At 34.9% G+C, this 16,126-nt stretch overlaps 1 protein-coding gene across 1 annotated transcript; it reads left to right on the forward strand.

Annotated features, from left to right (window-relative positions):
- The first annotated feature begins 389 nt into the window (after window positions 1–389).
- On the forward strand, window positions 390–15,882 carry apom (apolipoprotein M). Its single transcript, XM_007238801.4, has 7 exons — window positions 390–542; window positions 2,904–3,043; window positions 3,857–3,930; window positions 8,363–8,467; window positions 11,349–11,450; window positions 11,648–11,680; window positions 15,707–15,882. The coding sequence occupies exons 1-6, from the start codon at window positions 438–440 to the stop codon at window positions 11,665–11,667; spliced, it is 546 nt and encodes a 181-aa protein (XP_007238863.2). The 5' UTR covers window positions 390–437; the 3' UTR covers window positions 11,668–11,680; window positions 15,707–15,882.
- Window positions 15,883–16,126: the final 244 nt, after the last annotated feature.

Consider the following 16,126-nt stretch of genomic DNA (forward strand, 5'->3'; position numbering starts at 1 on the left):
AAAAATATCTAATGCAACACAGTGTGTGGACAGTCGTAGTGCATTTACACTGTGCAAAGTGCAGAAGATTGTCTTCATTGATTAATTCTAAGGTAAAAGTCCAGCTCTGGAAAACATGCAGTAAACATATACCCAATTATTTAGTGCATCACCACTGATCCACAGCATTTGGTGAAATAATGGGATATTAAAAATATATCATACAACAGAAAGAAAAAAGAAAATAAACATTTGTAAAATCAATGAAAATTAACAATTTATAGTTTATTTACTGTTAAAACTGTACAAACAAAAACACCAGCAATTATTAACAGCCTAGACAGCTTCTGTGCAACATCAGACAAGGTGAATGACCCTTTAAGCAATTCATATAAAGCTGAAGCGCTCTGAGGTTCTGTCAGTGGCTGGACGTCCGTCTGTCTCTCTGAGCTGCAGTCATGATTGGGGATGTTTTGACAATTCTTTATGCTGTGCTTCAGCTGCTGGTGCCATCACTTCCTCCGGCTCCTCTGTCCAGCACAGCTCTCCTAACCAATGACAAGGTGAGATACACTGAGTAGAAGCAACACTGAACTGTAGGGATGTGTAATATCACACTGTACACAATATTTCCTTACAGTAATAAACAGGAAAACAGTAAAAAGTATGGAAAGCAGTCTATTATGATTTGTTTTTCTGTATAGAGTGAAGCTTTGAGGGATTTTTGTTTGTAAAATTGTTCTGTTTCCTGTTTATATGCATGCACTAAATATTCTGTATAGTATTTCTGGAAGTTAAATTATTGCATTCAGATTTTTATTATGTGAATTATTATATATTTTTGCATGACTTCAAAAGTTACTGTTCTTTACAGAATACACAAAAACAGACAGATATTTGAAATAATAATTTAAAAAAAATAAATAAAGCTTTACTTAATTATTTTGTGGAATTATCTTGTTTGAGGAATTAATAAAATATACAAAATATATATTGTTCTTGCAAAAATACCATAACATGTTATGATATTATTTAGGGCAAATTCGTCCACCCCTACTAAACAGATATCATCATATGATGACAGTTTAAGAACACAGTGACTACATGAAAGACACTACAGTGGTGTAATAGTAAAGTAATGCAGGTGGGGAGGGCACAGAACCTATTTACAGTTTTCCCAATGTCATTTATAAGAGATTGGGGATGGTTGCAACAAGGGGGAGTTGCAACATAGCTTATTTCATCAATCAGGGACGAGCTTCAGCGCTAATAGTCATAATGTACATGTTCAGTTTACCCCTCTACCCGCCCCGAAAAAAGGTGCCACGTTCTGAAAATAACTGTTTTTCACCAGTTATAACGTTCTTCATATTGACTAAACTGTTTGTGTGAAGCAGTGTTACATCACACTATTTTAATCTGTGTTTTCTTAGCTGTTAATTGGCATAGTTTACATGTGCCAAAGTTATTATGCCTTGCAAACACAGCAGGTTTTATCCTATTTGTGTATCAGTGCAGAGACTATTGCAACATCATGTAGCAACTGTACCATATTAAGATATTAATGCAAACCATGCAAAAAAAAAAAAAAAAAGTAGAAGTACATTCACAATTTTTTAAATGTTGTAGATCCTGTTGTAGATCCATTCTACAGAAATGTGTTGTAAATAAAGCTTTTTATAATTCCAAAATGTAAGATTTTTTCTTTTTCTAACATTTAAACTTAGCCTATGTTATTGTAACTTACTTGTTGCATGAATACACATAAATTAAAATTTATTTAAATATTCTAAGGCTTTAAAAATAGCTGCAACTCACCATCAAATCACGTTATCAATCATGATATATCTGCTAAAATATGTTATTTAATCTATTTCTTTCTAATTTTATTCTAACAGCTCCCTAAGAATAAAATTGGTCACACTAGTGACATCAATAAAAATCTTCATATAAAATACGGAGCTAAATTAGAAAATATCAGTAAACTGACAAGAAAGACTGAACTTAAATTGTGCTTTACTTTATACATCTTCAGGAAAAAAAAATACAAATATATATTTGCCATTTGTTTTAATGCCACATAATAAAAAAAAACATATTTCATAGTCAGAAGTAGATTATTGTAGTTATAAAAGTAGAAAACCACTAATCAAAATATGTTATTTACCTCAAAATATGGCACTCATCTTTCACACTCACAATCACTTTGTGCTTGAAATACTAAATAACTGATAAAAAAAATTGCAATATTATAACATATGCTAAGTTGAAATATTAGAAAAAAAATCTTACATTTTGGAATTACAAAAAACTTTTTTTCACAAAATATTTTGTAGAATGGATCTACAACAGAATCTACGACATTAAAAAATTGTGAATGTACTACTACCTTGTTTTTTTTTTTGCACGGTTTGCAACTTTGCATTAATATTTTAATATGGTACAGTTGCAGCATGATGTTCCAATAATCTCTTGTCTGCACTGACAAATTGGTGGCTTTAAAAAGAATTAATTTCCATAGAATGACCCAATTACAAAATGTTGATGTTAAACAATAATTAAATTACATTTGTATAACTGTTTCACTGACCCTGCATGCTGTTGCAGCTGTCCCTTGTTCAGGGGTCAGTTGCAACATTTGACTTTATCAATTCAAGTGTAAATTGAAGTCAAAATGTGGCTTTATTGTATTAAAACATTGTTTTTCCAATACAAGCAGTTTCTGAGAAACTGAAGTCACCTCCAGTCTCCCCTTATGCTCAGTATCTCAGAGAAGTTGCATTGAATAATGTTGTTTTTCAAAAGCATAAACATAAATATCTACCGAACAACTGCTTTATTATTATTATTATTACTATTATTATTATTATTATTATTATTATTATTATTATTATTATGAACGTATTGTGTTCTTTCTAATGCAGTATTTAGGAAAGTGGTATTTTGTTGGCGTTGCATCATGGGATACCGATGACATTCAGGGGTATCAGGGAATAGATAACTCTATGGCAGAACTGAAGAAAACTGCAGATGGGTCTTTGGAAATGACTGCAACCATGCTAAAGTAAGTATCTTAATTAAATAAGGATTTTTAAATAGCCCCCAAAAAACAGTAATTTGACAAGATATTACATGTAAAGTATGATTATACAGATGTTAACAGTAAATTAAAACATATGTATATTCATCTGTATATACAGCTCTGGAAAAATAAGAGACCACTTAAAAATAATGAGTTTCTTTGATCTTACCAAACTGAAAACCTCTAGACTATAATCAAGAGGAAGATGGATGATCACAAGTCATCAAACCAAGCAGAACTGCTTGATTTTTTGCACCAGGAGTGGCATAAAGCAGTGTTTAAGACTGGTGGAGGAGAACATACCGAGATGCATGAAAACTGTGTTTAAAAACAGGTTTATTCCACCAAATATTGATTTCTGATCTCTTAAAACTTTATGAATATGAACTTGTTTTGTTTGCATTATTTGAGGTCTGAAAGCTCTGCATCTTTTTTGTTATTTCAGCCATTTCTCATTTTCTGCAAATAAATGCTCTACATGACAATGTTTTTATTTGGAATTTGGGAGAAATGTTGTTCATAGTTGATATAATTAAACAAAAATGTTCATTGTACCTAAACATATACCTATAAATAACAAAATCAGAGAAACTGATTCAGAAACTAAAGTGGTCCCTTAATTTTATTTCCAGAGCTTTAAGCCTGGTCTTGGACTGCACAACTTTTCAAATAGAATTTTTTAATTGAAAGAAAAATGTATTTTAAGACTAAAAGGCTAAATTCCTGTCTGGAAAACTAACCATTGGTGTTGCAACTGTAAGACTCCCTAAACAAATTTGTCCCCTATTATTACAGAGGAGACCAGTGTCTTACCATGTCCTGGACTTACAAGGTTGATGCATCTATGGATCCTATTATGGAGGAGGGCGGTAAGATTCTAGACACCTTTATGATAAAGAGTACTAACCTTCGTTGAATAGCCCACATCTATTCTCCCGCAGCTTTCAGAGATCCAGTATTTTGTGCTTTTTGCCCAGCACTCTTTACATCGGCCACTTCAGGGTAGGGCTGCCACAAACGATTATTTTTATAGTCAACTAATCACCGATTATTTTTTATGATTAGTCGACTAATCGGATCATACGTTAATTGAATATAAAACACAGTTTATCACAATAGAATGCAGCTGCTATTATACAACCAACATTAGATTTCAGCTATATGCTAACTAAAAATAAAAACAATTAAAATCATAGTTCATTAAACCTTTAATGAAATATGCAGCTTGTTGTAACAGACAATTATTTTACTGTTTAGCATAAAGTGTAAACAACTGTGTAAAATAAGGATAAGGCACTGGCATTTATGAAACATCTCAACCGTGAGGTTGTTTGAACTATTATGAAAAAAAAGTATATTAATAAAAAATGCCTCTCTGTCCAGATATTGTGTACATTACCATACACAGGGCAGCGGTCTGCACAGATCTGATTGGCAGAGGAGAGTGTTTGGTGATTTTACACCACACATGACTGATCTGTGAGTTTACTGCACCGAAAAGCACTGAAAACAGAAGCCACTGTCAGAATGAAATCCTTCTCTGTAGTTTATCGGTTTGGGAGGGCATTTGTGACAACGTCTGGGTCCGGATCCGGATCGCGGTCCGCCTATTAGTGACCTCTGTTTTAAAGCTATCAAGATGAGTAAGTTAAGTACTAAGTTAACGCTCTGTTTACGCTAATTTTAGCAGCTAAATAGCAATTTAGCTTCTTCGTCATTTAATCAGCCACAACATGCCTCCTTTTCAGGTGCTCGTGCATCGCGGTTGTGCTGCCGAGGAAGGCAAGTTCTTCATTGCAGAAATTGCATTGCACGCGTTTCACTTTTATTTTCTTGGTGATCCCACACTTTTGAGTTCTGTAGCGGGGTAGCCATGAAACCAGAGCCTGTCTGTATAATGTCCTGAGATGTCGTCCACTACCTACCCCGGTTTCCACTACTGCGCATGTGCGTCCAGGACAGAAAGGCAGTCGCAGCAGTTTGGAGAGAAAAACAAAGAAAAAAAAAAAACGACTAATCGACTATTAAATTAGTCGTCGACTATTTTAATAGTCGACATAATCGTGACTAGTCGACTAATCGTGGCAGCCCTACTTCAGGGTATATTTTGGCCCGGATAAATAACTTTTTACACTGTTATCCAGACTCCAAGTAACTCCACATCTCATTTGTAGAACCCAGAGAGCTATTTTGAGCCTGGATAATGGAGTAAAAAGCAACATCTGCAGGGCCATGTGAATGCCCCAAAGCACCTGTTGTAAAGGGTGCTGGGCAAAAAGCACAAAATTACTGGATCTTGGAAAGCTACGGGAGAGCGGAGGGTGAGCTATTCAACAAAGGTTATTACTCTTCATCATGTTTTACTACACCAAAAGTCAATTTTACACCAGAGATCTCCTTTAAATACAGTAGAGACATTCAGCACAGCCTGTTTTGAATTCACTGTTTTCGTGATGTCACAAAAACCAACATATTTACATACACCCACCTATTCTGCTTACAGCTATTTAATCTGACCTTTTACATCAAAGGTGGGCAATTACTGTCCTATAGACCGGATTATTTACTGTTTGCTTGGGTTTTTTGTACTCAGGCAAGTTTAATTAAACCTATCTATTAATTTAGGTCTGTCCAGACTAGAAGTCCAATGTTTGGCATGTCTTTATTGTATCAACTCAAGTTTTTTTTTACTGAGGTAAAAGTGTAAAAGTACTGCTTATACTTAAAAGTATTAATGTAAAAGTAAAGTAAGAACAAAATTCTTAAAGTTCTCTAGTGCACTACCCCACCTCCCTAAAACACAATATAACACAATTTAACACAATACAACACAATTTAACAACTTAAGCAAAAGACTGAATTTTAGCTTCTTTTTTTCCAGCTGCAGTTACACGCGGCCGCCTGTAGATGGTGGATTTTAACAGTGAAAAGACCCCTTAAAACATAATGCTGCGCAAACGCTCTGAATAAAAAGGAAAACAAAGAACGTTTAATTTAGACTTCAATATAAAATAGATAAAATAATAAACAAACATAACATAAAAAAAAAATATTAATCGTCCTGTGGAAATTAGACTGTTCCAGGAATATTTATACAGATACACACAAAACACATGACAGTAAAATAAAAAAGAGGAGACTGTGAGATAAGGCTAGATACACATGTGCAGTTGCCCATATAAAGTTGTCCTTAAAACAATACTATATTAATTATTAAAATAATAATAAACTTGGAGGTCTTTCTGTGTTACAAGGAAGTAGTAAGTTTCCCGGCCGTGGTACAAATTAAATGTTCTGTGTTTCTCCTTTTTATTCAGAGCGTTTGCGCGGCGTTGGGTTTTAATGGGGTTTTTCCACTGTTAAAATACACCATCTACAGGCGGCCGCGTGTAAACTGCAGCAAGCACGCTGGAGAAAAAAAGAAGCTAAAATTCAGCCTTTTGCTTAATTTAACATCTGAAAACAACAATATTATATAATTCAGTTATTAGATATATGTAAAATAAATTATTAGCATTAACTTATAAACTATAAATAGCTGTTGTTCAGCCTGGTTAGCGTCCGTCAGGGTGGCCGGTTGAACTGGCAAAGCACAAAACGCAAAGAAAAAGCTTTGTTGCAAAATATTCAGTCTAAAAAAATATTACAAGTGAAAAAACTTAACTTATGTTCTCTTCTTTGTTTGCAAAATTAGATTTTTTTTTGCAATTCGTGGAGTTTTTTTTCTCGTCAGCATTAAAGACCCCAATTGGACTCCATAGACCAGCATATATATATAAAAAAATTCTTCACAGAGCCCTTAAACTGAACTTGATCTTCTCGAGGTGCAAAAAATAAGCTACATTTCTCAGCCAGAGGGAATGAGAAGAGAAAGAAACAGGGAAAAAAAAAGAATTGTGAACCCACTATGAGCGTACTCCCAGTGTACACTCTTTGACTAGCCCATAACATGTTAGGCACATATACTCCTGAACAGAACAAACACTTTCCCACACAACCACAGAGGGGTGACGTTACAGAAGTAGAATAGCCATACTCAGCAGTAACAAAATTGGCAAAAGAAAAGAGCATAGTATCACTCGCCTTGCGCAACAAGAAAAAAGGCAACAAGCTCTCTTTATATAGAGCACTGAAAAAACAACATATACATTAGTTAACTATCTATCGTTTGTATCTCTTACTTAAGGCAAAATGCAAGTGCAAATATAAAAGTCCCAAATAAACTATGCAGAGTCACATTACCTCAGGAGACTTCAAAAGTAGCCCAGTGACTGATGTAGTTTTTTAGAAAAGCATGTGCAGCCTCCGGGGAATCAAACAACCTGAAACCGTCCTTAGCAGGGTACAGCAGGCTGAACCGAATCCCCTCCTTGTGCAGCGCGGCTTTCACTTTGCGTGAGAAAGCCCGTCGGCGGGAGATATCCGCGCTGTAATCTTGGAAGAATTTAAAGCTCCCGAAAGTTCACTTTCCAAAAGAACTTTTCAGATTTTCCAGCACGGGAAGGAACCAGGTCGGGGCATCAATCAGGTTAGCCATGATGCTAACGCTAGGTGAAGCAGGCCTCTCTGGGGACCCCGGCATGTCCCGAGTAGGGCTGCCCGCAGTGGAGGGTCGGGAGCTAGATGTAGCCGTAGCATTATCTACGTTTAGAGCATTAGCTAGCATTAGAGTATTTACATTTTCTAATTTGACAACTCTGTAAAAACCACACTTAGAGGTGGTCTGAAATGTGACTGCATTATTAGATTTATACAGATTTATTCAGATGCGTCTCAGTCTGGAAGCTCTGGTCGCTCTAATCGTAGATCAAGGTGTCTTTTGCGTCACTCGAAACACAACAAACCTCATTTGACATAATTAAATCCTAAAAGACTAAAGTGTGTGGTTCCAAGAAAATTGTCAAAGGTTATTTACTGAAACTACCAGTGGAAGCCATGCAGATTGTGATGTTTGTGATGTTCAGACATGCAAATCTGCAGTGTGAACAGTCAGAAAAACAGATCTGAAAAACAAATCTGATTTGGCTGCAGTACTGGACTCCGACCTCTGTCAACCCCCCCAGTTTTACACTGAATCTGTAAAGAGAATTTTCTTATGGAATGAATGTTTTTACAGTTCAGGGCAGCCAATCAGAACAGAGAACAAAATGGTCTTTAAGACACAGAGACCTAAACAACCTGTCCAATTCTAAGGAATAAAAAAAGATGGTTGTAAAACAATAAATAGTAAAAATAATAACTGAAACATGCATGACCCTTTAATATAGTGACTGATGTACATTTTCTAACATTTTTTTTCAGACAATATTGGAATGGCATTTGATGGCAAATGGATTGACTGTGACTCGTGTATGCTAATTCTGAAGATTCACCCGGAGGAAACCTTCTTCAGAATTATGCTTTTTGGTCAGTTTCTTTGAGTTCTTTTTATTTAGTAGTAAAATATTCATATGCTATTTCACAAAAATGGTATAAAATGACGCTATAGTGTATCTCAGTGTATCTCAGATCAGTGTTTCTCAAACTGTGGTAGTTATACTACTGGTGACGTGCAAAACAATTCAAAGTGCAACTCCAGATGACCTTTGGAAATCACAGAAAATGTTATAATAATCTGTCATTTACATAATATTCATTTGTATTTAGTTCTAAGAAAGGAAGTTAGTAGAAATGTATTTTTTTATACCTTGACCCGTATACAGGTTACAATATAGGTGATATAAAACCCCTTTTCTCTGCAGCAAAATAACTTATTATATAATTTATATTCTAAAAACTTGGCTTTGGAGACTCCTACAGGACACTTAGAGAAGCTGCCTGTTTACTCTCTGCTCCACTTTATAATTTCAGATCAGTAACAGGAATCGACCCTAAATTCTTATATTTAAAAATAGACATAGAAATTAGACAACCATAATGAAACAAAAAGGGTTTGGAGGACATAAAATGTTTGATTTATACTGACAAAAACATTAATTTTAAAATGAAGTGTTGGAAAGTGCCAATTTATTATTATATTTCGACTGTTACAAAAATACTTCAATATGTTTTAATAATTTTGATCACAATTACAATTAGGAATATCAGTAAAATTCAGTAAAATTTCTTATTAAACATGAATCCTTTTTAAGTGATGCTTGACTAGAATTCCTCAAGATTTTAGCATGCAATGCTTTGACAAAATTCTGGCCTGTTAAGGGGTTAAAGCACATTTTAAACAACTTAACCTTTCTGCAGTGTTGTATATAATGTGTCAATCACAGTAAAAAATAAAATAATAATTAAACAAAATACTGCAGAAAACATAAAAAAATGAAAAATTAGACCAACACCTAGAAATACATTGGTCACACACTAATCAAACGAAGGTTTGTTTTGTTTTTTAAGGTTTTGATTTAAAAACAGAAATAGCTGTGGCTTGACAAATGTGAGACAGCAAATAGCAAATCTGTTAATGTTTTAGCCCTAAAAAATCATGTATTTATCAATAAATCACAACATTAAAATAATACTATACTTTTTTCAATAATAATTGAAAAAAAAAAATAGTTGTTGGACATAATAAATTGTGAGTCCGAAGTACATCTAAAGTAAATATTTGTGTAGTCTGTTCAATTTTAAGTTTAAGGTTTAACTTACTTAAAAATCATTCATGTTGAATCTCCTTAAAAATGTCAATCTAAAATGTTGACATGATTCATTTAAGTAAAAAAAAAAAAATCGTGTTTTTTTTTTTTTTTTCCAGTGTAGCCTGTGGTGTATAAATGTGTCTGTACTCTGGTTAAATAACTTGGAGTTTGATTATGGGTGATACATTGCCTAACTCTTTGAGAACCACTGTCTCAGGCTAGACACTCCTGGTTCTGAGAGCTGCAGTACAGGTTTGAGATTTCCCCAGTTGAACACAATTAGTTTAACGTATGTAGTAATTGCCAGGTTTCCAAAGAGTGTTCAAACAGGAACAGTTAAGGTGCAGTCTAGTCCAGGACCAGGAGTAAAAACATTTAAACAATCTGTCTGGCACCCAAGCGAGGAAAACTTTCCAGCCTGTTACTGTTATTATCTAAAAAAACACAAGTGATGTAGTCAATGCCACTTAGTACACAGTGGTTACTCAGCAGTGTTAATTTTGACAATAAATGTTGATTTACTTTTACTCATAATTTAGTCATCTGAAATGTTTTTTAGTTTTAGTCTAGTTTTAATAGACCAATTATCTTAAGAATATAGTCGACTAAAACTACAGTCAATTTAGTTGACTAAAATGTAAAGGGTGAATCATTAACTATACACTTATACGAAATGAAACATTTATTAACCAGTTGTGTAATATTATTAATGTTTGAATGTGAAATATATTTATATTTATATATGATTTAACGTATATTATAATAGTAAATGTGACTGTAAATATTTTAAATTGTTCTAGAAATCAGGTCATAATTAGATGTATGAAAAGTAAATCCCTTAAATAAAGCATTTGAATGGTTAAACAGTTTGAACAGAGCTGTAGACGTAAAAACACAGCTTTTAAAGGAGCTAGTTTTATCTCCAGCACTACCAACACACCCCCCTACATTCTATATCCTCACTACTCCATAGAGGTCAAACACACACATTCACACACTGTCCTGTAGAGATGCTCTCAGGATGTACTCAGAGATTGCATGAGTTAAAGTGAAAAACTTTAAAGTGCTGTAGGGAACTGTAGATTTTAACTGTATATGTTCGCTACATGTTTTGTTCCAATGTGGGACTAAACAGATGATCTTATCTTAATGAGTGAGTTCTGTATCAGTAACATTAACTTTATAGAACAGCAGTGGTGTGTTTTAGTACAGCCGAGTTAAACACACTAACAGCTCATGAAAGAACATTAGCATTAGGAGAAATATATCGTCTCCTCTTTCGTCCTGCTGACATTGTGGAGTTCACAAGCTCTATAAGTAACGACAGTTACAGGCGAGTTACGGTCTTCCCAGGTTTTGTATCTGACCGCGGCCGCACTACTGCATCCGTCCATCCATCTATCTAAACGAAGCTGTATTTGCACAGATGGAACGAGGCCTTTGCCTTGAACCCATTCTTCTTTAACCACTAAGCCACCACTACCTTATCAGAAGTTTAGTGTATGTTTTAAATTCTATCGTAGCACTATGATATTTTTCCTGTGTATATTTTGGAGACATTTTTGATGTCAGTTAGCACACTGTTAAAGCATATCATTACATCAGTTCATGTAAAAGCACACAAATCACATGAACAAACTGTCTGTTTATCTTCACAGCACGTACTCAAGACGCGCGAGGAGAGCTGGTGGAAAAATTTAAGACGAAAATGGAAAGTTACTGGGTCATTGATCAGTTTGTGATCCCTCCTCAGACAAAAGGTGTGTCAAAATATAATCTGCATGTTCTTTTATGCTCAGTGAAGCTGTCTGAATGTTTTTTGAGCTGTAAAGCAGATCTTGTTTAAATTCTTAAATATGTATAATAGTAATGTAACAGTTCTATTCCATTTTAATGCCATTTTTCTACATTTCTATGAGGCACCCCAGTTTACACTAAAATATATATGTCATTTCAGATTTCTGCAAGCTGGAATAACCTCTCTGAGCAGGTAACAGCACTGTAGTGTCAAATATTTAAACTATTTACCAGTAATGTTTTGCTGTGCTGAGTTGGGATGAGGGAGTTAGGAGCTCTTGGGGAGCTCCAAGCATTCTCAGCAGCCCCTCTCTCTTATTTGTTGGGTTTATTTGGGTTAAGAGGTGAATAAGGCCGGTTTTTGAATATTGCATTCATTTTCTGATTTTTCTGTCTTCATGTTCTTGTCTGACATCAACCTTTGCTGTCCAATATGCATTCTAACAGTCTAGAATGTGTTGGTTACTAAATGTGTACCTGGTTCTACATTTGAAAACAAAGAAAGAAACGGTTAATAGAGTTGACAAATCTTAGTACACCTGATACAAATAGCAATTGTTTATAATGTTGTGCCGTGAGGCTTGTATAACCTCCTGTGCTACCCTTAGGTAAGCTGGTTAGCTATGGTAAGTGACTTGAAAGCTGGATTTTATCATTGTACTCTGCAGTACTATCATTTAATATAGTTAATATAGTTAATAAAACCATACTTAGCATCTCAAAAGAACCTTCATTCTTGTGTTGGGAAATAACTTGCCTAGAATATTCTTCACATGAACACTTTTTCTGTTCTAAGTACTAAGAATAGTTTTCTCTCTAAATGGCTACAAAATGGTAATATTGCCTGACCTCATTAGTCCACCCTCGTGATGGAAGAGGAAGAATTCACACAAGGCAGCATAGTTCTTAAAGGAAGAGCTGTTTAATTAAGGCTTACTGTGAAACTGTCTATGTCTTAGCAGTGAAACCCCCAGAAGGGTGACTACAACTGAACTAGCTACATGGTGGCTCAACAGTAACTACCCTGGTGAAAAAAGTAGATTTAATTATACTAGTCATTTTTATGCTATAGTGCACTAAAGTGAACTTGTAGCCACATTATTAAACAGTATATTTAAAGAGTGCAAACGTGTTTGTATTTATTATACAAAAGTCCTACATAAATTGGGCTAACTGTACTAAAATGGAACTATTTCAAATATACTTAAGTAACATTTAAATATACTACTTCATGTATGTAACCCCATATTTTAAATATGCGCACAGTAAAATTATAATACATTTAATAAGTATCACAACTGTATCACTATTATACACTGAGTATATTAGAATTATATATATATATAGAAATATATATATATATATATATATATATATATATATATATATATATATATTTTAATTATAATTTCAGAGCACTGAAATACATTTTAACTGTTATATCAATGTAATATCTAAATATAGTGTTACAATATTTGACCAATGTAGTCATTTTACTTACTTTCTAAAAAGTTAAATGATACATTGTACTTTGAGTGAACTACTGTAACAGTTGTCTTTAACACACTTTTCTAAAAATGTACAAAAGTATATATTTGGAAATAAGTATTTTAGAAGTATATTGAACTAAACTAAAAGTGTACTTCATAGTAGTCTTTACGTAAGTACAAAAAAAGTACATTTCTCAATATGTTTTAAGAGCAGTTAAGTATATTTTTTTCACCAGGGTGCATTGCACAAAATAACACAATTAAACACTCTTATTCTTTTCCGTTACTGTAATTCACATTATATCTTCTAGCTCGTAAAGTGGGCCAGCGGTGCACCATGGGATAGGAATCACCGTGCCCCACTGCCTCTCCTACCTGTGCCCTCTGCACTCACACACACAGAGGAAAGACCCCCTATTGAGATGCAATTTTTCAGATGCTATTTTATATTATTGATTATACTGTAGCATCACCAGGGACAGAGTTATGAGGACAGACCATAAACCCATTTGGCGACATTATTAAAAAAGAAAGATTATTAAAAGAGAAAGAGAGACAGAAAAGAAAACGTATGAGCAGGAGTTGTCTCTTAAAATGATAGCAACTGATGGCCACTGAGACAATTATTCTCCCCACACTAACACAAGGTCAGCACTCCACCACCTTTAAACAACATAAACAAGCATATAACTCCCCACTAACAACAGAAAAAACTCCTAAAGAAACCAACAACAGAAAGCTTTGGGGCTGCTGAGCATGCTGGGAGCTCAATGATAGTATATTGTAGAGAATAGTATGGTTATAGTTGACTACAACAGTATAATGAGCCTCACAGCATAATAGAATAAGCAATCAATGTTTGAGTCAGATAAACTAAGATTTAACAATTTTACTAGGTATTTATTTAAACATATAAAAACAACGTATAATTGCTCGTAAAATCGTTCAGTTGGCACTGATTTCCCAGGAATGCTGGGCATTTCTGTTTGTTTTCCTTGGCAACTCGTGAACTGATGCATCCGCAAATGGGCAGCAGGAGACAAAGTCAAGCAAGAACTCAAGTACCCAAAAACACAAAAGAACACATATTCAGAAATGTCCCTGCTTTAAAACACCCACAGCAACTCTAAAAGGGCGTGATGAATTAGGAGTGTTGACTGCAGGGAAAACACTAAAAAGGTGCAGGGCAGGACGATGGCGGGATGGGGTTGGGAAACACTGGACTATGCATGCATATGGTGGCTACTTGCATGCATGGTAATGGTACTAACTGGGATTTTCTTATACTGTAATTGACCAAATAAATACACTCACATTCCAAAGTGGCTTCTAAATGATCAATAAACATTCAACACACATGTATAGAACCACTTATAAAACAAACTAAGGAAAAATGACTTCAGCCCTATCTGGACGGGATTAGTTTCTAAGTGTCACTATGGGTATTTTTTTTCTTATATGGGGATCCTCTGTGATTTTATTCCCGTTCTGAAGACCAAGTGTTTTTCTTAGATGTCCTTTGAGAAAATTACAGGCTAAATAACCTACTCTTTTTGCTAAACTCCGTGGTCCTCTGGTAATGTTAGTCTCATCCAGATCCACATCTCTGAGTTTCGTCTTCTCGCGTTTAATAAAATAGCTATTTGTCCACAGCCACACACCATAATTTTGGACTTTGGACATGCGTTTCCATGGAAATCCACGTAAACACAACAGACACGTTTCCATATGTACTCCCACACCTAAATAATAGTCAGTGTCTCTTCACTGCTACAGTGTCTTTTAGAGCGCTAAGACGGCGCCATTGTGGCGCCATCGCCAACCTAATATTAAGTGACAAGGTGATGTCATGTGATCAAGAAAGCTAAAAAAAACCCTCACTGGTCCTCCTGTTTTTTTTCATTAATGTCTGGATGCAAGCGTTTTATCACTGAGTAGAAGTGTGAAATATAGAAACTAGTCACATTCAGATAGGGCTTAAAATAGTTTCACATTCTGCATAACTTAATTCAGGGCTCTTCGGGAAAAGTGCACACTTTAAAACACTATCTAGTAGGAGTGACATAGGAGATGCTTCATAATGGCAACCTTTTCTATTGGAAGGGCAGAAGGTCACCCAAAGGTGGGCAATCATTACGACAAATTATCAATGATCCTGATCCAGCGGGCATATTATCACAAGATACTCGCAAGCGCTCAATCAGTTTTTAGCTCTTTGGTTTACCCTGCTCCCGATATGGTGCCTGCTTATGTTTTTTTTGGTTCTCACAAACGTCATTGTACACTATTGTATCACTGCTGACAAGGGGGTGTTTTCCACACCCTTTGCAACACCACTAACTGGCAGAAGCACTGCAATATGCAAGAACTGCTATTTCTTACTCCTAGACTTTGCATTTGGGAAGTGCAATTCAAACTCCTAAAGGTCACTCTTTCACATGCCTTTCTGGACAAGCTGACATATACAGAATTGTCCAGTAAAAGTGAAAGAAGCATGTAGACTAGAACTATTGGGAAATATTACAGGATTTTATATGACACAACAAATATGACACAACTGATTCATTTAGCGTTACCCAGTCCCTCTCTCCCTACACTACCAGCACATCATCTTTTGTGCTGTATTAACTGGAATAACCCATCCATCTATAACTTTTATTATGTCAATGTAAAACACTGGTGCTATTCATATTTGTTCATATGAATGTCTTTTCCTATTGTTTCCACAGAAATGAAGAGTGATTTTCAGTGCTAAGGGACGTGAACTTCAGTGTGTAATGAGGCATGAAGATCTAACAGTGAAGATCTTAAGCTGTTGTCCACAATGTGAAATCCTCTTCATTGTTGAGTACACTTAGATATGAGCAGTGTAAATAAAACAACATTAAAGCAACATTTGTGAGAATGCTGTGACTGATGGTCAGTGAGGTATCCAATAGTTTCTCATTCTGCTTATTTATGATCCTCATAATTGTGAAATATGAGTGAAAACGGGAAACTTATCAGACTTTTTCTCCTTCATAAGACTTATTCAATGTTAGTTTGGCAAATTAATATTACATTTATATCAGTGGTGTCAATCACCTCACTGCAAAACATTTGGCAAACCCCATTGGCAATTTAAACTCGACAAAATCTATGTAAATTGA

Source organism: Astyanax mexicanus, chromosome 18 (genome assembly GCF_023375975.1).
Source record: "Astyanax mexicanus isolate ESR-SI-001 chromosome 18, AstMex3_surface, whole genome shotgun sequence".
Classification (NCBI taxonomy): domain Eukaryota; kingdom Metazoa; phylum Chordata; class Actinopteri; order Characiformes; family Acestrorhamphidae; genus Astyanax; species Astyanax mexicanus.